The sequence below is a fragment of the Meriones unguiculatus genome, chromosome 15 (assembly GCF_030254825.1).
Source record: "Meriones unguiculatus strain TT.TT164.6M chromosome 15, Bangor_MerUng_6.1, whole genome shotgun sequence".
Classification (NCBI taxonomy): Eukaryota; Metazoa; Chordata; class Mammalia; order Rodentia; family Muridae; genus Meriones; species Meriones unguiculatus.
Window position 1 is genome coordinate 70018730 of NC_083362.1, and position 23860 is coordinate 70042589.

Sequence of the window (23860 nt, forward strand, 5' to 3'; positions counted from 1 at the left end):
TTTTTCCTTTTCTTCTCTATCTTACTTTCCTCTTTACTTCCTATTTCCTTTCTCCCCTTCTCTCCTGTCTCCCCTCCCTCCTCTGGTTTGTTGTGTTTTAATTCAAGGACAAGAATGTGAAACTGAAATTGAGACAGCTTTGCCTCTACAGGAGTGTCATTTCAATCAGAATTTGGTAGTTATCCACAAGTGAGCGCATCTGTTCAGCAGGCACCCAGACTCTCTCCTTCAAAGCCTTTCTGTTCGTTACTGAGTCCATGAAGAACATTTCTCCACAGCCGGGTTCTCTGCTTTATTAATGTGACCATTATGAGAGATCACGACCCACGGGAGACTTTTTTTATCCATTTTCCAAAGGAATCATTCTATGCTTACCTTTCAGGAATTCAGGATGGTTCTTCAAAGATATGTGGGGTAGGGTTAAATGGCGATTATTTGCAAAATGTTTAGAAACATTCTTCTCTGAAATAAGCCCATTACATTAATCAAGAAGGTCAACGTCATCAGTAACATTATTGTCTCGAGTAAGGGGCATCCATTTTTGAATGCCTTATGTGTGGTCAATTTAAAAACCGATAAATACCAATAAAAAGATAAAATTGCCCTGTTTACCAAGTTTGATTTATTTTACATGTCCAATTTCCATTTCTTAAAAATAGGAAAGTTCATATAAAGTATGAAACACCCTGGCTTTATTAACACAAACATACTTTTATTAAAGAGTGAATGCATTTATCTAAAGAATAGTTTACATATGTCATAAAGCAACAAGCATATCTTCAGGAGGTGAGTCCTCACCAATACGACTCCATGCTTATCGTACATGCCTTGAAACTGGACCCACACAGGGGACATACACACACATACACACAAACGCATACATGGACACATGGGTACACAGACCAAAAACACCAACACCATTGCTGTCTGGATTATATTAGCTCTCACTTAAGGCTTCTAAGGTACCCCATTGCCCCTAATATCACCAGAAATGAAAATACACCTTTTAAAGGAGCAATATTACTTGAAAAAAGTTGGTCATTTGTCCTTTTAATGTGTCTATTCACCTTAAATGTGTATTTTTTTTCTTTTTTTTTTGAAAATCTCTCTCTTCCTTTTTCTGAGACAGTGTTTCTCTGTGTAGCCCAGGCTGTCCTGGACTCGCTTTGTAGACCAGGCTGGCCTTGAACTCACAAAGTTCCACCTGTCTCTGATCTTAACAAATACTTTCCACGACTCTTTATGAGATCTTGAACTTGAGATCTCATAAAGTTACCAGTGAGAATTTCTCTTCAGAACTGAGAGCCAAGGGCATCATTCTGACTCTAAGATATTACTGACTTCAGGACAGTAAGAGCACATTTCCCTTTAGGTTTCCAGATAAACATGAGATTTCTAAGCAAACTGTCTTGAATTCATTCATCCCCTACTTGAATTCAATAATAAATGATGGGGCAAGACTTCCCAGGCGATGTCATGTCAGAGTTGAAACTTCCCATGAAGGAGTCATCTAACAGGACCTTTCACCAAGTAAGTTACTATAAATCAGGGCTTAAACGAAGGGTGGCTGCTATAGACTTTGGACACCCATTCCTTCTTTTCTAGGGTGTCAGACATCTGGGATTCCTGGATAGTCTGCCTACTGTTTATTGAATTAACTTGTTGGTTTCTTCCCTTTTGGAGTCCTGCAATGCGTTGAGCCTCCACCCCCTTTGGGGAGGCTGGAAGGAGAAAACATGGTGGGCAGGAAGAGGAGAACAATCATTAGTTGCAAGGATTCTAAGAAAATAGATGAAGTGAATACAATAGGAGGGCACTACTTGATACACTCATGTAAATGAAAGCATCATCTTTAACTGCAAATTAACTGCCATCTAGCGTGCTGTTAGTTGTAAAGCTCAATTCAAGCTGCGCTGATTCACATACTGAGGAGAGTGGCTGCGAACATGCCAAGGGAGAGGAGCAACCAGGTAGTCACCCGGACATGTCCCTTCTATCCTGCAGCCTCCACACCAGCATCATCTCCCCACGCCACCCAGGGGCCTAGGGGTCACAGAGGTGCCTCTAACATTCCTGTTGGATTTCGTAAGGCAGATTGGAACAGTCCATCAAACTAAAGCCACAGAGTGTTTGCCTGAGAATGGTGAAAACAGGCGTGGAGATCTCCCACCAGCAAGTGTTGGAATAAGAGAGAGAAGAAAAACAAGAAGAGAGTCTGGAACGTTCCTCCCCATCCACACTCCTACTCTCCTCGTGGTCACGGCAGCAGCAGATTTCAATGTCACATAATTAATGATACATTTCTTTAGCTTTAGAATTGCTCTTCTGAATTTAAAAAGCATGGTCAGCCAGTAAGTTGGCAGTCTTCTCATACCAAATTCGAATCATTGCAGATGCATCTATCTTCTGAAACTCATTGCCCAAATGCTGCCTTCGCTGGAACATCTTCAGTTCCTTCAGCCATCGTCAGATTCCAGTTCCTGGGAAGCCTCTTCAGATGAGCTGCTCCTATGAATCCGCCCATCACTCTTCATACTGTGGAAAGTCTTCTTGAAGGCCTCCATCATGGCGTGCGCCAGCTTCTTGGCCTCCAGCTTGCTCTCGCATTGCACTGCATGGCAGTCCATCTGGTAAGACAGGTCATCGTTGATCTCTCTGTACACCCAGGCAAAGATGTTGGGACTCACGTTATGGTCAGCCGTGCAGTAGGCAATGCGAGCCACCTGGAAGGTATCCATGTGCACTGTTGCCTCTCCCTTGTGGTCAAGGTGATGAAGCCACACTTGGAATGGACGGATCTCTAGGAGGGCGTTGGCTGGAAAAACATCTTCTCGGGCCAGTGCGTGTTTCTTCCAGAGCTCAATGACTGGCTTCTCAGTGCAGCCGGACAAAAATTGCATGCCTGTGGTAGAGACTTTGCCCAGATAGGTGACCTGCAGATAGGAGACAAGAAGCAAAGGGAGAGGTCAGCACCACATGCTGAGCTCACTCCAATAGGCAGGCAGAGAGAGTTGATCAACACAAAGCAGCAGGGCCCACTGAGCAGGTGCACATACTCCCTGACCCCTAGAAGCAGAATTTCTTCCTTTCTTTCCTTACAAGTTTCCTCCAGGGCAAATGAATGGAAACTCTTTAAATAGAGTTGGATTCCTTTTTTTTTTTTTATTGAATACCTTAAGCACTCCTTTCTTCTTCCATACCCCATTTTAAATTAAAAGTGACTGAGGATGATATTTTATTTAATCTGGCATTCCTTTGAAATCATAGGTCACTAGAAGTTTACTTTCAATCCATCGGAAATGCAAGCATTCAAGGACAACAGGAAATCAGGAGGCTGTGCATCTGCAAAACAAAGCCTTTATTAAGCTTATCTCTCGGCTGGATCCTTTCCATAAATCCTTCCCTTTTTGATTTCCTTTATGCTGCTTGCTTCCAGCAAATACCAAAGACACACAAAAAAAGTGTTCTTTCCAAATTACAGCCCGAAGCATGGTTTCCCCTTCCACTGAAAAGTTTTAAAAATATAACAATGCCTCACGACATTTCAACTTAAACAGTTTTTTAAATGATGGGCATTTGGTTATGTGACCGTAGCTGAGAGATTAGATAAGACTAGAATGCAAGGTTATCAAATGCTTAGATTGGCACTATTAAAAAGAAGAAAAATAATTCCAAAGAATTCAGATATTGTCTTTAAAAAGAAAGAAAAAAAGAAAGATTGTGGGAGGGAAAAAGATTCAGCTGATAGACCCTAGTTTGACCCCTTAACCTACATGGTAGAAAGAGAAAAATGACTTCTACTAGTTGCCATTTGACCTTCACACATGTGCCCTTGTTCATAATTTGCCAAGAGGTATATGTTATCATGTTTTGTCATTAGACTGGGTAGAACTGTTGCCACTGCAATGTAGACATTAAAGAACTGCATGAAACCTAAGGGATCAATTAAAAAAAATAATGTAAAATTGTGTAGAATTCAGTTCAAATTTAGGCACAGAGATATAAACACTATGAATGCAAGGGAGGGGATCCTAGAACAGGAAAAGGAGCAAACTGATCCGTGAAATTTAGTCACAATGGCTCCAAGTCAATGGTTATTATTATCAGACCAGAGGGACTGCATACAAAAACTTTAGAGCACAAAAGAGGGGTTCTAGTGCAACCTTTTGTGAACAGGTTCTCTCTGAAATAAGAGAGTCCCTTTAAAAAGGTAGTTTGGCTAGGCCTGGCAATTCACATCTTCAATCCCAGCATTCAGGAGACTAAGGCATAGTCCTTTCATAGACTCTTGTCCACATAAGATGGGCGCATGACCACTAGCATGTAAACAGATGTTCAACATTGCTTACTATGTTGGTTTTCCTCAACTTGACAGAAGCCAGTTATCTAAGAAGAGGGAATCTCATTTGAAAAAAAAGTTCCCATTTAGTTGACCTGTAGGTAAGCTTGCAGAGCATTTTACTTGATTGATAGTTCATACAAAAGGTCCCCGACCACTGTGAGCAGCTCCATTCCTTGGCAAATGGTCCAGGACGGCACAAGAAAGCAAAATGAGCAGGACAGGAGGAGTAAGCTAGTAAGCAGCACTCCTCCACTCCTCCACGGCCTCTGCTTTAGTTCTTGCCTCCAGGTTTCTGTCCTGGCTTCTCACTTTGGCTTCCCTCAATGAACTGTGACCTAAGATATATAAGCCAAATAAATCTTTTTGTCCTCAGGAAGCCATTGGTCATGGTCTTCTATTACAGCAATTGAAACCTAACTCTGACACCAATTCTTGAGTAATGTTATCAGAACCGCAATGAGATACCATTAATACTTCAAACACATTACCATGACTGCTACCAAAACAATAGACAATGACAAGTATAATTGTAAGCATAAGCAGAGTCCTTGTGCCACCTTGGAAGATTTAAAATACTACAGAAAATTATGTCTTGGCCAGTTTTTCATTAGAAAGTAAAATGTCTATGTCAACTTGACACAGCCCAGAGTCTCCCAAGAGGGAATTCTCAAATGACGGATTGCCGGAATTAGATTGGCTCATAGGCATACTTAGGAAGAGGTGGCATGGTCATCTTGATTGTTCACTGATAAAGAAGGGCCCAGTGTACTGTGGGCAGAGTCTTTCCCTGGGCAGGTGGTCCCAGGTCTATTGAGGAAGGCTAGCTAAGCATAAACCTGCAAATGAACCAGCCAGCAGCCTTCCTCCACAGCTTCTACTTCAAGTTGTTGCTTGAGCTCCTGCCTTGATGTCGCTCAGTGATGCACAGTGACCTGGAAGTGTCAGCCATATAAACTCTTTTCACCTCTAGGTTGCATTTCGTCAGAGTGTTCTATTACAGCAGAATTGAAACAAGGATGTTTGGCCCAGTCTACTTATTTATAAAGGAGGTTGGCCAAGCCCAAAGTTTGTGAGTTTAAAGTCCAAAACTGGAGTTGCAGGGGGTCAAGGGGGCCGGGGTTGGGAAGCATTGGTTGTCCTCTGGTAAGAGCAACACACAGTCACATCTTAGCTGGATATCATACAGAAAGAAGAAATCAGGTGCGGAACAGGGACAGTCAGAAAAGACAAGGAGGTAGAGGACAGCTAAGTTTGCACCTTTTGTAACCTTCTCTCAAGAACTATAAAGGAGCTCACATGAAAGCATCTCCTGTCTTTACTAATCCCCACCTTCTCCAAAGTACTGTGATGCCAACAGTACCAACTTGAGGACTGGCTTTTAATCAGGGGTATAGTCGAACGAGACAAACACAATGGAAGTTCATCCAAAAGTTAAAACATATTTTGATTCATATGACTCATTCATTCTTCTTCTCAAAAGAGCAAATTGCAGGGTTGTAATAAGATTAAGTGTATGCTCAAGATCAAAGGAGCCATTATGCCTAGCAGTTAAAATGTAGCAAGAACCCACATACCCAGCACCATGCAAATGAATACACACACACAATGATATATTATTTAGTGCCAATGGGAGGGAATTCTTACATATGCTACCTAGAGATAAACTCTGAGAACATTAGTGTTCAATAAAATGAGCCAGTCACAAAATAAAGACTACAGTTCTATTAAAACTCTATGAAAATCACAAAGACAGAAACTGGAGGGTGGGAGATGGAGACCTGAGGCACAGTAATGGCGACTCTTGCTTGAGAGACAATGAGTTTCTGGTGTGTAGGCCTGGAAAAGTTACACTGCTCGGTGGAGGTGACGGCACTAGAACATCATGCCTACATCAATAACAAGGAAGTGCAGACTTGAAACTGGCTTAAGAGGATTGGTTTTTTTATGTTGTAACTATTTTACCACACACACAATAAAAAATAAGGAAACAATTCATTTGTGTGACTAAAGAAAAAAATACACAATATATTCATCCTATTTACCAGAACTAGAAATATTATACTTGAGAAAAAGGTAGTCTGGAGGAAGGAGAATTCTTTTTATCTGCTTTCAGCTTTCTCTCATTACACACCACACACACACACACACACACACACACACACACACAGCCTTCTAAAAGTTATACAAAGAATTCAACTGAAAGATGATTAAAAGGTAGTTTTTCAAAACCTTCATTAGAAGCTGTAGTTGACTCATCCAAATCAAAAGCAGTTTCTTAAGTAGTAAAATTCTGACAGTCAGCCAAGAAAAAAAAAAAAAGAAATTCTCTTTGTGAATGTTTATTATCCACATAGTAAAGAGTTTTAAGAAAAAAAAAATGTTTTATTTTGGAAGTGTGTTTGGGGAAGAATGGAGCAAAGATTTGAAACTCAAAGGTTTTGATGAGACAAAAGTAAAAGCTACTTAATAATGTATAGATATTTATAAAGGGAGTTTAAAGCATTGAGATAAAACATGATACATGGATAAAATCTGTTCAGGTTAAGCTTGACTACTTTCACCAATAACAGAAAAAGAAGCACTGCATAGCATGTCCTAAAGGTCTCAAGTCATCATTTATATATGCACATAGCAAAATCAAACCCTAGGGAAAACAAAAAGTTATAATGGATGTTTGTGTCTCAGGAGATGGCAAAAGAATTGCATACATCAGATTCATTGACAACTCTGTAGACTAGGATGGGATTTTTTTAAAACAGAGTCACAGTACATAGCTCTAGAGGGCAAGAAACTTGCTAAGTAGACCAGGCTGGCCACGAATTTATAGACATGTACCTGACTCTACCTCCCAAGGACTGGGCTTGAAGGTGTGCCATCATCTCTGCTTTGGGATGGGATGTTGCCATTACTAAATTGTCTGTCTTAAAAACAGAACTTAGATCCAGACAGGAGATATACCCAGAATCATTCAGAGAGTTATACTAGGAACACATGTTATACAAGAACATTCAGGGTATCAGCAACTGCTTAGTGATCTGTGAGGAACTAATCTGAATTAGAAGAGTCTGAATTTCTGTTGAACATTTTGCTATTGGACGAGAGACATCCTCACTTTCTGGATGTCCCTGCATGTTTTCATTATCTCTGGTTTGGTTGTCTTAGGTGACTTGTGCATGACTGCAGTATGTCCCACCATCGACAGAGCTGGGAAACAGTGTCAGATGCAGGCAAGGAGAGAGAGGCGATGTATGAGAGAGGTGAATGTTTCCTCAATAAATGTGCTCCCTCTAAGCCCTGTCCGTAGAGGTATAGTCTTCTGGGGCCACAGAATTATAAAAATATCTGAGTTTCAAAACCGGTCACTAAATCTGTCCAAACTGGGACACTGTTGTTTGTTTGCTTAGTTCTTTACCTTCCAGGGGGAATAAATAAAGAGACTTCTAAGATAAAAAAGGCAGCTTCAGAAGGAATGAGAGCTGGCCTCAGTTTGTAAACATCAGCATCTTTTCTGTGGTGAGAGAGACAGGCGTAGAACAAGAAAAAAAAAGAGTGTAAACGAATCATTCCAAGAGCAATAAACAAATAGCAGAGAAAGGAAAACTTGTCCTCATGTGTTACCTAATGGCATAAACTCACACCCCAAACGGATATCTGAGGTAAGTGTCAATGAGCTTTATACAACCTCAACTGAATAGACTGTCTAAGGACATCTGCAACATGTGACAGTGTGCAGGCTGAGCATGAGGGACCCACAGAGGGTCTGCAGTGCTAACAGCATCAACTCCGCAGAGCCTCTGTCCTTGGAACCTCTCCTTCCCAAGTGTGAGCTTTCCACCCCACCCAGCAGCTCTCCATTCATGAATAACCATTCCTGCTCAGCTGCGCTAAAGAAGCTCTGCTTCCTGACGTCTGTCCTCATTTCCACCAACACCAGTTTTCCTTCTGGGAGGCCAGGCCATAATCTCATTCTGCTTATAACTTGTCCTTCTTCTCTCTCTAGATGGCACAAGAGGAGAATGGTAGCGACCTGGGTCCTTGACAAGGATACAAGATGGCTGGACGGTTGTGTTAGAACTCATACACCCTGGTAATCAAGCCTCCCAAAGCACATGAGCTCAGGTTTATAAGCTGGGTGTTCAGCCAGTGTGCTTCTGGAGAAAAAAAGAAGCCCAAAGCTCTCTAGAAGCTTCTCTTGGGATATGAAAGATCTTGCTCTTCTTTCATGTTCTGTAGAAGACTGCCTTTCTCTGGATGATATAAAATGGCATAGTGGGAACAGAAGATGGAGAAAACATAGCTGGATAGCCTCATAGCCTCTGGGTTACAAGAAGAAGAGGAGAAAAACAAGAGCCACTGTTAACCGTGGGCCAAATGCTCTCACATCGGTTTCCATGGGTACGCTTGAGAGAACTGGGAGTGAGAAAACACAGGGACTATTTCTGACCTTAGCTTGAATCTTCTCTCCTCTTCCTAGTCAAAGAGGAGCAAATCTCCAGTGGACACTGTGAGGACTGGAGGACTCATGCCAATCATTCTACAGCCCAAACTGCAAACACATATGCTAGTTATAAACATGTATCATGTGCTTTCATCTGTAAAGGCAGTATTAAAATATAATGATGCTTGTAGTGAAAACCATGAAAATTTTGTTTACAAAATAGTAAGCATGGAAGATTCTAGAAGAATGGTGAGTGAGGACAAAAAAGGTTGTGATGGAAACTAATTTCTGAATCCCAAAACTCAAAAGCGGCAACCACAATTAGACTGTAGATAATGACAGTTAGCCAGGCCTTCCTTTTTATAAGGGTCTTGGTGAAACATTTACATAGATCATGACCCTTCCTTACAATCCTACATGTAAGGGATATTATTATGTTGTGTCTAAAGACTAGGGGACTACTGACAGATAAAACAATTTGTTCAAGTTACATAGGGGCCAGGACTTAAGTTTGGACAGTAAATTCAGAACCCTTGCCACCATCTGCTGCATTCCATCTGTCCTACTGTGGATGATCCATCCTAAGACAGGAGGTCAGCCTGCCAGCAGGTACCCAGCAGGCTTCCAGAAGGCTCCTCTGAAGTGCCTTGTCTGCTCTAGGTAGCATCCTCCAAGGAGCTGAAAAGTCTCCATTCAGTCTTCCTGGATCCCAGAATAACTCAGAAAAATAGTGAAAGGAAGTGATTGATCTACTATTTCTAATGTTCCAAAAAAGCTTTCCTGTGGCATGCCTGTATATTTTTATCAAATAATAAATGTCACTTACATGTTGAGGCTTTGGGGGAACTTTACTGAGAAATATATTGTCTTTGTAAAATGTAAGTATATACTATGGGGGTAGTAAATTAAATAAGATTTAATATTCAGGAATAGTTAAGTCCTATTTTTAACTTCAATGAATCTGTGTATGTATGAGTGTATAATATATATATGTGTGTGTGTGTGTGTGTGTGTGTGTGTGTGTGTAAAATGTCTGCTGTTAACGACAGCACTGTCTCACAGTTACATGCTTAAGTGAAAAATTTGCTTCCTATATCCATATTATATTAACTTGTTTCAGTAAAGCAGAGAGATGAGATTTTTACATCCTGTCTTGCACTTACAAAGCAATTCCAATGTGCAATTTGTCCTGTCATTTGGATCTTAGATATGTGAAGCTTGGAAATATTGTCACTGTCACTGTCAAAGATGGAAGCAATTTATCTAAAAGGCACTAAAGTATGCCCCTGAAGACAAAGGCACTTAATAAAAATGACACCACACTGAAACCCACATTCCCTTATCAGGTCCCATCTGGAGAGCTGACCTCAGGATGGGGAGACCCAGAGCTGAGCCACCCAGAGGCACAGGAACAATTTATTTCATGACAAGTCTGTTATTTCACCCTTGCTTTCTCATCACTGGGGTAATACTGAAAGTGGGACAGAAGTTCAGAAGCCTGCTGTAGGCCTTTGAATGGTCAAATGAGAATGTTCTCTTAATGATAAATCAATATCAAGTACACCACGTGAGAATCACCCTGAGGGATGGTTTCAGGGGAACCATAGGCACTGTGGTGGGTAAAAAAAAAAAAAAAAAAAAAAGGACCCAATCTCGGTCTGTGCAGCACTTTTCAGTTCATTTTCCTTGGCACACAGCTCATCAGAAGAAGACCATAGAAGGCACTAAACCTTTGAAAAGAATAACAATGGTGCAGCATTGTGTAAGAAGTGACAAATGCATAAAGCAATTGGCCCTGGGAGCCACAGCTCTCAAGAGGTGTCCCATGGAGGCAGACATAAAAAAGGTGAGGATACTGAGGGCACACAGCCACAATCATGTAATCCAGAGCAGTAAAGACAAGCTCAAATGAAAACCTTGACAAACACTGCCATTTTCTTAATTCAACGTAATTTCTAAATGCTTATCTCCATACCCATTGATCGGTACAGCTCCTATTCCTTCTCCAAGAAGCTTCTCTTTGTAACAGATAAAGACTGTTAGAGAGGTCCGCCCTTGGTCAAAGTACAGAGAATAAAGAACTGTGGGGTACACAAGCCCAAATGGAACACCTACAATGCGACCCTTATACCTAAGTCTCACAGAAAATCACAGAAGATGGAACAGGAATATTGTAAAAAGCATAATTGGTTTGGTCTTTCAATTTTTATCACGTTTAGTTTTAATCTTTCAAATAATTGGTTTTTTATTGAGGGGGTCTAATTACATCATTTTCCCCTTCCTTTCCTCCCTCTAAACCCTCTCATATACTCCTCCCTGCTCTCTTTCTCGATGGCAATAATAGAATGAAGCAGTCACTCTCATTTGTTGATGGTTGTTTTACAAACTGGTGTGACACTTTTGAATGAAATTGTTAATATGTAATTCTTCCTTCTGCCAGAACCCTGTGACATTCCTGAGGGATTTGAGTAATTAAAACAAATCAATGGCTTTCGAGTGTATGGAGACAGGTAGATGCTGGTATCAACACACAGGTAGATTTTGTGCACACGGGTGTATACAAACATATACACATGTTTGGTTTTTTTTTTTTTTAGCTGTGTCCAGTGCCCTGTGAACAGTGGCAGGCCCACAGTGAATAGCCCTACCTGGAGAAAACTGGCCCCTAAAACTCTGAGACCATTCCAGAATGTTGCACTGTGGCAGAAAGTAGAAAAACAGAATAATAATAACATGTTTGAAGGTCGGCACCAGTATGAAGCTCTCCTGTTGACCAAACAAGGGCTGTCAGGTACTGATAATAATGATATCACTATCAGAATAAGAATCAGAGTCAGATGAACTCAATGGCTGGCTCTTTGACCTACCCCCAACCTGAGGGAGGAACAAACTTGCTAACAGAGGAGGACATTGTAGCCAGTCCTGAAGAGACCTGATAAGCTAGGGTCAGATGGAAGGGGAGGAGGACCTCCCCTATCAGTGGACTTAGAGGGGGGTGAGAGGAGATGAGGAAGAGAGGGTAGGATTGGGAAGGAGGGCATGAGGAGGGGACAACAGCTGGGATACAAAGTAAATAAACTGTAACTAACATAAAAAAATAAAAATTTAATTAAAAAGAGAAAAAACAAACAAAAGAATCAGAGTCAGTTCTTATTTCTATGAATGAACAAATGGAAAGAAAAGTGAACTTATCATGATACTAATCACGATAATAAAGGTGATTAAATCGTAAAGCAAAGCCACAACTTTACAGCCACAATTACAGTACACCTTTCAGTTAAAAAAAAAAAATCAAAAGATGTTAAAACTAGGGATGGCTGTTTGATGAGAAGATATTTCACAGAGGCACAAGGCACTTCCCCGAGAGATACTTAGTAATTAGTAATGGAGAGATACATTTACAGGGGACAGTTTTATTCCTACCAAATGATCCAGTGACAGATGCTGCAAAGATGTGCTACCTGCCTGTCAGTCACCCAGGCTTTATCAAGGAAAAACAGGACAGACTCAAATGGGGGAGATAAGTGTACCATGCTTGGAATCAGCAATGTCCCGCAAATGCTCACGCTTTGCGTGTGAGTTCCCAGGGTTACGGCACTATTCTGAAGGCTGTGAAGCCTGTGGGATAGAACTGTGAACTACACCCCCAACTCCATGCCTAGCTATCTCCACTCCCTGTCTGCTACCTGATGAAGATCCATCAGGAAACACTCGTGACTCCATAAACCAAGCTGTGTCCCTGCACCCAACACTACGTCCTTCCTGATGTGAAGGGCAGAAACAGTAAAACAAAATACATCTTTCTTCCACTGAGTTGTTCTCTAAGGTATTCTGACGCAAAAATGAGAAAGTAATTACTACACGGGCATTGCTAAAAATTTTAAAATATGAAGAAAAAGAAAGAAGGAGGTGAAAGGCACTGGTGAGACGGTAAAGGGGATCCCACTAGTTGTACTTCTTTGTCTATTGATATGAAGTATACCAGTGTGTGGGCACACATGCTTAGCGTAAAATCCCAGTCTTTTCAGGAGGCAGAGGAAAAAAGACGAGAAGTTCAAGGTCATCTTCTACTACATAAAGAGTTCCCCGCCAGCCCGGGCTACTTAAGCTACCCATCCAAACTTTTTTAAAGTAAGTAAGTACAAATATAATGCAACACAATAATATAATATAATGCAATACAATAGTATAATACAATTATTAGTATTATACAATAGTATAATATAATATAATGCAATACAATACCTTAGGACACAATTTTACTTGTGGGATCTACTGAATATGGAATTACCCAGATTTTTGGCTGTATGGATCGCTTTCCGTTGTCAAAGTAAGAGGTGTTAGAAACAATGAAAAGTAACACACGTCCTATGAGGAACCACCATTTTGCTGGAGTTTGTCAATCACCTCACAGCATGAGAAATTAACTGTGGAGCTGGTTGCATCTCGTGCTTGAATTTCTCCAAGAGAGGGTTAATCAGTTTCATTAGATTCTCAAAGCGTTCAGCGACGCAAAGCAACACTCAGCCTATGGCAAACTCCTAGGGGCAATGTTGCTCCAGAAATGAACATGAAAATGCTTAAGACTTTTGATATGTGTATTTAATTGCCCTCTAGGGACAACTAATGCATGCCATATCCCATAACTATATCTGAGAGTCTTTCCAGGTACCAGACACTTTTCAACAAGAGCAGCCATCATCGTTGCCACATTCACTAGCTTCACAAATAAAATCTATTATTCTGTTATTGTTTTAGCTGGCAATAAGATGGTGTGTTTGGGGGGGGGGCTTTTTGGTAATCTATATTGCTTCCTTTGTAAATGACCCATTCAATTTCTCAGCTCTTTTGTTTCCACAGACTGTGTATACTTTCTTTCCAATGTTTGTATTTCATTTTGTTTTACATCTCCCTTGATTGCCTGCAATGTCCAGAACGATGATAAATAAAACTGATTTTAATGGCAGTCCTGGTCAAAAGCCTAAATTTATTTGAACTGCAAGGCAATAATAGCCAAAGAGCAGAAACACACCATAAAAAGACCATTTCCCCAAATGGATTCCAACAACCTAGAGGCTATTAGGGGACCAGGTAACCAGGAATTTACTATTGCATGGGGGAAATGTTGTAATTGCTTTGATAAGGTTAATCGATCAGTAATCCCACTGTAATCAGATCACAACAGCCTTTCGCCAGCTTTCTGCTACTTTTAATTCAGAGGGGGAAATCATGCAAAGCCAAATACATGAACACATATAACTCTCAGGACATCTGCTTTGCCACCATAGAATATCGGTGTGAAACCATGCTCCCCCAGAAGCACCAAGTACTCTAAGAACTACTTCACTTCATTATTATAATGAACTCCACACAGTGAAAATCCTATACATATTGATTGTACAAAGAGACTACACATTCATGCCCAAATGGTAAAGCTTCCTCCAAAGTGACAGATCCCAGTTTTCAGGTTATCCTTTGTGTGGCTCTTCACAGAGGTGTGGTCCCTGAAGCAATATCAGCAGAAGCTCTGAGACAGAAAAGCAATGCATATCATCCCTATCAGTGAGTTCACCATTAGAACGCACATCTCCCTCCACGTCACAATGCCACACAAGGGCCGTGATAGGAGAAAGCCCTAGAGAATTCTCTGGTTGTTAAAAATGGAAGGATAAGCTCTCCATGAGGGTTGCAGTGTAACCCTGGTCCTATGGCACACACAGCTCAAGGTCGCTGTCACTGCAACCCCCTATTGGTGAGTTCAGACAGATTGTACATATCAGGAGAGTTCCTTGGGGTCTGTTGAACTGCAACATGGGTCCCTACCAATATTTCCTGTTCCTAGCTGCCAAATGGTAGTGTATTTGGAAAGGACCAATGAAGCTGTGGCCCCCTCTCCATAACCACTACCTGTGAATACTGTGCACATATGTTTACATGTACTGGCATATGTACACAGCATACATACACATACACAGGACGCCACAGACATGAAGAAAAGAGTGGCCATCTTGGCACACCATGTCTCATCTCGCCACCAGTGAGCTCTGTGGGACGTTGGTCTCAGGGACCCTTTAGGAGTCAAATTCTTTGTTTTTCTTCCTTTTGCTGCATGAGGAAAGAAGTTCTCTATAAAAGCCAAAAGGAATGAAAAACAAAAGAAATTAAAAGTTAGCAGAACCAAGTTTAGCTCATTCAAAGTGATATAAACAAGCAGACTAAGGAGAGCTGATACCAATAGCATTTGGTCACTGAGGTTTGTGACTGTTTCTTATTTTCTGAGTTATGGAATGTATGTATGTGTGCGTGGATATATGTCTATGCACATGTGTGGGCCTACTTGTGGACCCCAGGGGTTTATGTTGAGTGCGTTCCTCACTTCTCTTCCTTGACACACCATCTCCTGCTGCATCTGTAGTTACTAACCAGGCAAAGCTGGCTGGCCAGCAAACCCAGGGATCCCCCATGTCTTCCTCCCCAGCACCAAGGCTACAAACCAGGTGCTACCAAATACTTTTTTCATGAGCTCATGTCACATATACGTATACAATTTTACCTGTCTGTACGAAATTTAGGAACTACAAATAAAAGCAAACATGACGTCTGTCTTTCTTAGACTGGATAATTTTACTTAACAGATTTTCTGGTTGCATCCATTTTCCTGCAAACACGAGTCTGTTCAGGAAAAAGAAAATGTTCCATTGAATACATGTGAGCATGCACGCATGTATAGGTGTATAGGATGTAGGTGTATGTACATGCATATGGATATGCATATATAAATCACATTTTCCTTATCTTCCCTCTGTCACAGACCAGTGTAGACCAGCTTTACAGCCCAGTATGGACTCTTCAAGAGTCTTCAGTTCTCTTCCTTCCTACCATATAGTTCATTTAACAAGAAGTATGTTCTTCTTGCAACATCACCTCCATTTCTTCACTCACTGTGTAAAACCACCCTTTGACCAGGCATCTACCTTCGGAAAAGTCCTAGTTGCCTAGTGTTCATGGCTAGAACATACTTTACTGCTCAGACTCAGAGGAAAGACAGGGCAACTTGGTTCAGAGTTCCACAGATTTTTTTTTTTTTTTTTTTTTTACCTTTCTTCGCCCTCTCATCCAAAGACATTGAGAAGTTCCCACCTTCCTAATCCTTCCTCCAAATCTTGCTGATGTGGTTAAACAACATCATAATGCCAAATTCTTCAGCAAAAGGAGTAAACATACTTCATGCATGTCATAACACTACCATATATATATATATATATATATATATATATATATATATATATACACACATATGCCATATATATATGAACTAAAAGTTACAACTTCTCAGAAGGATGTTTAAAATCACCTTGTTGTGGGTCTGGGACAAATCACACCTAAATATCTCAGAATTAATTCAAAATAATCACACATCTGACTATTAATGCAAAGAAATTTTAGATATCCTTATACTAACAGATATAGAAGAAAACTCTCCAATTAAGTATTCTATTTCAAAGACTCCAATTTTAACCATTCTGCCAGCAATAAGATCTCACTACAGCTCCTACTCCTCCAGGGAGCTGATTGACCATTTCTTCTGCTACCAAGGACCTTCTCCTCTAATTGCTGTCAGACAGGTCTTAGCTTGGGGAGAATTTTTCTCAACAAATGGAAATGGATAAAGCCCTTGCTGCTTTTCAAGCAGATGCACGTGTTGGTCCATTTTCTCCCCCGAAGCACTCATGCATGAATTAAATATACTTGGTAATTCATCATCTAATTTTACCTGGAAGTCATGCTCATTTTAGGCAGGGAGATAAACCTGCTCTGAAAATTACCCAGAGGCTAACTGGCCTTAAGTTGATGTGAAGGGAAAAGATGTTCAATTAAATTCCAGCAGTTGGCTCCCTGCAAGCATTGATAGTGGGCTCAGAATTGTGAAAGCAACCCAAATGTTTTGTGAAACCATTTGAAAGTTTTCTTTATAGGTTACAACAATAGTTTTCAGTAAGCGCTTGTAGTGCTGAAACATAGCTTTGTTACAATGACTTTTATTCTTTTCTGTGTTCCAAATATAACTGCTGTGAAAACAGAATAAATTATTTAAAGTGATGCTTTAGTTAGCAATGGCTTCAAGCAATAGAAAGCCCATTCCACATGAATCTAACAGAATACTTGTAAACATGAACATAATAGAACCATTTACAGATCAAAGGCACATTTTTGTCGATTAAAACATCTGCAAGCAAAGAAAATACATATATAAATTTGTAATACACATACAAACTTGGATGAAATTATATTAAGTTCTCTTGTTTCTTGAATGAGTCTTTCTCGGATAGCTAAGTTTCTTGTCTGAGTTTTTTGCATGTACAAAAGTTAACTTTGAATTCTACACAATGATAGTCTCAAGATCTGTGAACTCAGAAAACATAAACATGCCAGGTGGGCAGAGAAGACAAAACAAACATTTGCCCATCTGAAAGAAAACTTTTAGCCGCCACCAAAACCATACCAGGCTGCTGCTTGCATATTGGAGACATAGTGAACAAAATGGGTAATGCTCTCTGCCTTCACGAGAAAAACATCTCATTTTTTTTTCTTTTTTTTTTTTTTTTTTTTTTTTAGTACAAACCAGAGCCAGGAAATCCTGGAAGCTTCTGGTGTCACATCAGCCTCTCAGGCTGTCTCCATGGGGAGGGATTAGCAGCCTGGAGAACACTGTCCTATCCAACAGAAGTCCACACCTTACTTTCCAAATGAAAATGCTGCTTTTAGTTGTAAAGCAAAAATGCAACTTGTATGCCATATATTTTCCTTGAATACTTGCTATGGCCACAACTACACATAAAAGCCAAAATAAAAGAAAACTACAGGCTGAGGGTGGAGCTCAGTGGCGGAGCATATGATTAGATGCACAAGGTTCCTGGTTCAAGCCCAGCCCTCCTCCAAACAAAAGGAAAATGTGATAAGGGTATTCTTTAAACTATCTGTATGTCTATGCAGATTGTATATACAAAATGCATCATTTGATAAACTGATGGTACTGCTCTTAACTGAGAAAACGTATAAATTTATCACCTGATTCTTTCCTAAACAGTCTGAGAATATAGTCTCAGACACTGACTTTGAACTTCCTCAGCCACACAGCCTTGTTGTTTGAAAACATTTCCATGTTTGGCATTCAACTAGGACCTCATTACCAGGACACCTTGTAAGTCAAGTATCTATTGCTCATGGCAGAAGCAAGGCTCTGAGACTGGGCCCCTTTTCTAAGTGGGCACTACTGGTTGGGCAGAGCTAGACTACATACCCAGAAAACCTAGAATTCTAGCTAAAACTAATCCTTCAGCAGCAGTAAGAATTGTGCACAGTCGTGGTAACTACTTTGTCTCTCCACAGATTCTGCTCTGTGGCTAACCAGTAATCTTATTCAAAGCATCCTAAGCCAGACTAGTTAAATACTAGGAATGTTGTAAGACTTGAAGGCCTAATTCTTGGAAGACTCACTGTCCCTTGCCACCAGATAATCTCCAAAGACCTTACATATGTACATAACACCTCTACATAGCAAGATAGTGAGATTGGGGTGGTTTTTTTATACAGCTCTATCATGGCCATAGATGACAGATACACACTGCTTCTCACTACCTACTTGTCATCTGAACATACCTCTCTTCAAAGAAGAGCAATCTATATGACTAAAGGGTCTGTCTTTAGGAAATGCAAAATCTAGCAAGTACATCAGTAAAACTTCACTATAATGGAACATAAATGAATCTCCTTTACAAAAAAAAAAAAAAAAAATGAAAAGCAATTCCTCTGTGATTACAGCCCAGGACCAAATTAATCTTTTTGCCTGATGTGCCTCTTCTTGCCTCATCTCAATACAGCCAGCAAGCAATCTAGTAACTGAGGTGTTCACATATTTCTTGCTAAAATCAATTTCCAGTTCTGCCACTATGATTAAAATAATTTTTCCCCAGTATCCCTAATGGTCTATACTCTAATATAGTCTGATATTAGAAATCTATTTTTCTGATACCTTCATTCCCAAAGGTAAAGAAAAGAGAGGCAGAATTATCTTACTTGGTCTTTGTATGGCTTAAGAAGACAATGTTATTTATTTCAAGATGGAATTATCAATTTTTTTTTCTGACATCATTTTTCTAAGATTTTTCCCAAGTAAAAAGCAATATACACATTTTATCAAAACAATTATATTTTGCTGACCTAGAGATATGCTGAATGCTGCAACACCAGAAACAGACAAAAACCTTCAACCCAGCACATCCAAAAGTTAATAAAAGCTCTGTCCACCCTGTCTTCCCTCTGCAAACAAGCCTTTGTCTTTTGGCTTCACTGAATTACACATGCACAATAAAAACAGCATTCAATCACAGGGAGAAAATGCCCAGCACTCTAGTAGCTACAATTATCTAGGAAAAGGCCAATTTTGCAAGTAAAACACCTAAAGATTATATTAGAAATATCGCTAGGGAATTGGAATCTAGCTAAAATAATATGTAGCTTCTACCCACTGATAGAACCCTTCCCCTCCTTTTTCCCCTCCTCTTCCTCCCCCTTCTTCAGTCCTTCTCCCCTTCTCCTTCTCCTCCTCCCCCTCCTTTATTCCCTCCCTCTCTACCTCCTTCTTCTCCTCCTCCCCCTCCCTCTCCTTCTTCCCCTTCCTATCCCCTTCTTCTTTCCTTCCTCCACTCCCTCTGAGTTGTTTTAATTTTCCAGAAAGGTGCTGAAAAGGTATTTGAGATTACACACATAAGAAAATGCTTTAAATTACGACAGCAAAGAGAATGCACTGAATTTTCCACCCCAACTCACTAAAAGCCAGAGAGGAGCAAAGGAAATTTAAGATCAGTATGCAATAAGCCACGGAAATGGGAGAAAGATTTCTTGCTGAACTATGTGTTTACAAAAGAATTAAAAGGCAATTAGCAGTGTAAAGTTCTCTCTTCCTCTGAGTTAAGGTACAATTAGCATGGCCAACTGTGCTCAGGTGGATGGCTGTGGGTCCCTTGGTAGAAGAGTGAACAGAATATATAAAACTCTCATAGCTTGCAAAGAACTGCTGTCTGTGAAGACCAGAATGCCAGAGAACTAGTTCCCAGTATGTCTTAGCATGCATGCATCACCTCAGGCAGGTGAATATATAATAAAATATTGTTAGACATCAACTTGGAACATTAAAAAAAAAGTATAATCTATTTACTGAACAGTTTTCATAAGTTCTGTTTCTTTCATGGAAAATGCCACATTCTCACAAAGAGGGAGGAGGAGGTCACTCAGGCAGCAATTCTCCAAAGGTGTCTCTTCTGATGTGTGGGGAGCTCTGCAACAGCTATTTGTTTCCCAGCAAAGGCACCCTATGGTCACATTACCAGCTACAACTAAGTTAAGTGCCAATGCAGAGAAGGTGATTCTCCCACTTAAATGGACATTCCAAAGATCAAGCTGGTTGTATTGCAAAGATGCTCTTATGACAGACACTTCACACGTGACTCTCCTGGTGGTTCTCCTGACTTTAGTGCTATGACTCTTTGCCAACCTCCTGCTTCTCTTGGTCTTCTCTGTCCTGGAAGTTTCAGGGCTTCCAGAGGAGGATGCCAGGCCAATGGAGAACCTTAACTGCATTCAGTAAGCTACTCCATGGGTAGATAAAGCTGAAAAATAAAAAGTGGGCTACTTGAAGACAGAAATGGGGAGAGAGGGAAGAAGGAACAGAAGCTAAGTTGTTTTAATTTGTGTTTAATTAGTTTCCAAGGCTCAATGAAGACACTATGATGGACTGGTCAACCATATTACCCACAGTGACTTGAAATATTTAAAAAAATACCCTGAAAAGCTTTGACCAAGATGAAATGCTAGAATTTATGACTCATTGCCAACCAGGAAATCAAACACCTGCTATGTTTCATGAACTGGGTGGTTTCACATACAATCTCCTGCTGACATTTCAAGATCATTATCACTCTGTTGAATGACAAATCCGAGTCACAGAGAGGCAAGTCAATTTGCCTCACTCCACAGTCCACAGGACATTGTACAACTTACACTCAAGTTTCCTGCTTCCCTATCCCTATCAAAGCATTAGTAACTGAGCACGCCATCAAGCAGTGCTGACCAACAAGCCAGCACAGGGACCATGTCTTCCCTTCAAATGGGGAATTCCAGCCAGCATAATTTGGGAAACAAACTGTAAAGTCTGTTGAATAGGTCTTCCTGTCCCTTCATTACATTCTCCCAAGTGGATGAGAATTTTTGTTTATTGAATACATAGTTACTGAGCATGTAGACCAGCATTATCCAAGGCATAGGAATAAAACAAGGAACAGGTTTTATGTAGCTCACCTGGAGTGCACGACACAGTGACAAAAGGATCATATACAATCAGTGTATCGGGTCCCATGTTGGGGGAGTCATGGGTACCACGAGCTCAAAGTGGGGCTCCATAGCTAACCTAAGGGTCCAGATAATATTCCCTGGAAAATGACTCAAGACTGAGTCCTGAAGAACCAAGGTTTAGGAGGAAATGCTGAGGCTGGAGAAGAAATTCGTGTGTTGGTGAAATGTCAGAACTGTGGGATTTATCCAAAAGTCCACTGCTATCATCACTGCAGAGTGTCAGGTCAGCAAATAGCATGCTCTCAAACTACAGGGAGATCCCTCTGCTTGTAGCAAGCAAAAGGGCTAGGGACACTGAGGCAGGCATCAGAAGAGGCAGCGAAGTTCTCTTCTGTGAAGAGAGTGAAGAGGACTATGTTCACCTCTGATGAGACAGGAAGCCAACCCTGACCCCTCACCAACCAGATGTATATATCACACAGGGGAGAAGGGATGAGAAGCCTAGGTCAATGTCCTCTAGGATACTTCATACCTGACTGATAGCAGAAGGGGTGGGGGAGGAATGAGAAAAGAACAACAAATCAAATTATGGAGAAGCTGAGTTCATGTATCTTTCAGGCAGTCTACAGCACCAGAGACTATCCTAGGTTTTATGTAAAATACAGCTCTCAAGGAATTTTCTTTAAAAGAAGAGTTGAACTTTCTTCCTACTTCACTAAAATGTGAGCGATTATCAATATTCTGTTTTTATTTAAATTCTCCAATTTTCAACAAAGTTGCTATGTTGTGAGAGTACCAGAATGGGAAGTTGATTGTAAATGAGGAGTCACATCCTAACTGCAAGCTACCATTAATGGCTTAAAGTGATTTAGAGTATAGCTACTCTCTCTCTCTCCCCCCTCTCTCTCCTTCTCTCCCTCCCCCCACCTCTTTTGTACAGGAATTTTGAAAGGCTGTGGCATGTGACCTTACAAAAAACTTCTAAATGAAGGCCTTAGAGTAAAAACATAATTAAACAGTTATAACATCTACCTTCCTTCTATGCTAATTCTGAAGAGAGCCCCTATAATGTAGATTTTATAAAGTGCCTAATGGAAAATGTGCTGGAGTCCTGGAAAGGTATGGTGATTCCTTGTAGAAAGCAGATGGTGGCTATGAAAACTGTGAGATTTAATGAGCCTAGAGTAGCCTTGTGAGGCTGCCAGGCTCAAGAGAGTGATAACTAGGTACCATTTATTGGCCCCATATTGATAGTTTGATTTTCCGTGTAACAGCTTGCACAGATGAGCAGACCAATCTCTGGGTTTTTAGCAAGAGAGACCTTGGCTGAGGGGCAACTACTCAAGACTGTCAGACTTCATTTTTAATTCAACTGCTCATTCGTATACCTGGCAGGGATGCTTCTTTGGATCAACAGCAAGAATCCAGGATTCTAGAGTCACCTCTCCATGACAGACATAGTTAGGATCTAGCCCAGTTCTTATATGGGGCAGGAAACACCATCCTCATTGAGCAATGCTAGTGTCTAACTGTTCCTGTTGTGGTCAATTAAATTCTGTATGAAAATATATAAAAAGTAGAATGTGTCAGGTATATAAAATTCAGAAGGTATTTATCAGGCAGAATATTAATCTTAAATCTTTATGTTTTCTACCCACATTCAATAGAGAAAATATACAGAGAAGACACATATGTGCATACAACTTTTGAATAAAAAGAATGTGGCTGAATAGGCAGAGACTGAGTTAGGAGAATGTAAGATGGATGCAGGATGCTTCCTTAGACCTCCATACTCCAATTCTGCCTGGTATCTTCCTCTTAATCTAAACCTGAGCATATCATGCTTGGCCTCCTTCACACCAGCTCAGCAGCACACAGATCCATGATGGCTTTGGCCTCTGTTACATACACAGTGTGTTGTTGTGTGTTAAGGTTATTTTTATACCACTGTGTTTGTTTCTCTTAGTTTCTCTCTTAACCCGGCTGTCACACAGATAACTGAGACTCTTTATTGTTTCATAACAAGCTTCACAACACCATGAGCCATTATCGCTCTGTTCTCAACCCTTTAGGCTAATTTGGCTTCCTCCCAGCATGCATCCCAGAGATACTTGCACTTTGATCCCTCATGGCTGAATCTCCTACTTCCTCTTCTAACTCCTCCTCCCCTGGCTGACAGGATGTCCAGCCCTATTCTCTACACTGCTCAGCAATTGGCTGTAAACTGCTTTATTGGCATATCAGGGGGTGATGGGGAGCAGTGTTTAAATAACACCAAGAGAAGAGAGTCTCATAACAAGGACTGCAACCAGATATGGGGGGTACAGAAATCAGAATTTGAATTACACAATAACCTTATGCCTACAGTCATGGGTACAGATTACTTTCTCTAAAGCTCAGCTATATCGTGTAAAGAAATCGTGTATTTTATTTAGAGTTGTAACCCAAGTCAATCCCCATGGTTCATGATTCCACTGCCTCTGATACCATTGCAGCTGAGAGAAAACAAGAGCCTAACCAATGTTGTGAGCAACACAACTGATTGAAAAGTAAATCAACCAACCAAACAGAACTAAATTTTGAAAGTCAATATGGCAGAAGCTGCACATGGTAGAACCCAAGACTCTATATGTTTAATGTATCTGTCAAATGCCTAATTTAGGCTGTTCCAGGTGGTGAATTACAAAAATAAACAAACAACAGTTTCTGCCTTAAACATGAGATACAGC

General features: G+C 40.5%; 1 protein-coding gene across 3 annotated transcripts in view; it reads right to left on the minus strand.

The window, feature by feature from the left end:
- Positions 1–599: 599 nt before the first annotated feature.
- Positions 600–23860, minus strand: part of Pid1 (phosphotyrosine interaction domain containing 1) — a 225723-nt gene continuing 202462 nt past the window's right edge. For all 3 annotated transcript variants that reach the window (XM_060368733.1, XM_060368731.1, XM_060368732.1), the window contains one exon: positions 600–2933. In XM_060368733.1, coding sequence (XP_060224716.1) covers positions 2457–2933 — 477 coding nt within the window. In that variant the 3' untranslated portion in view covers positions 600–2456. The remainder of the gene's footprint in view (positions 2934–23860) is intronic.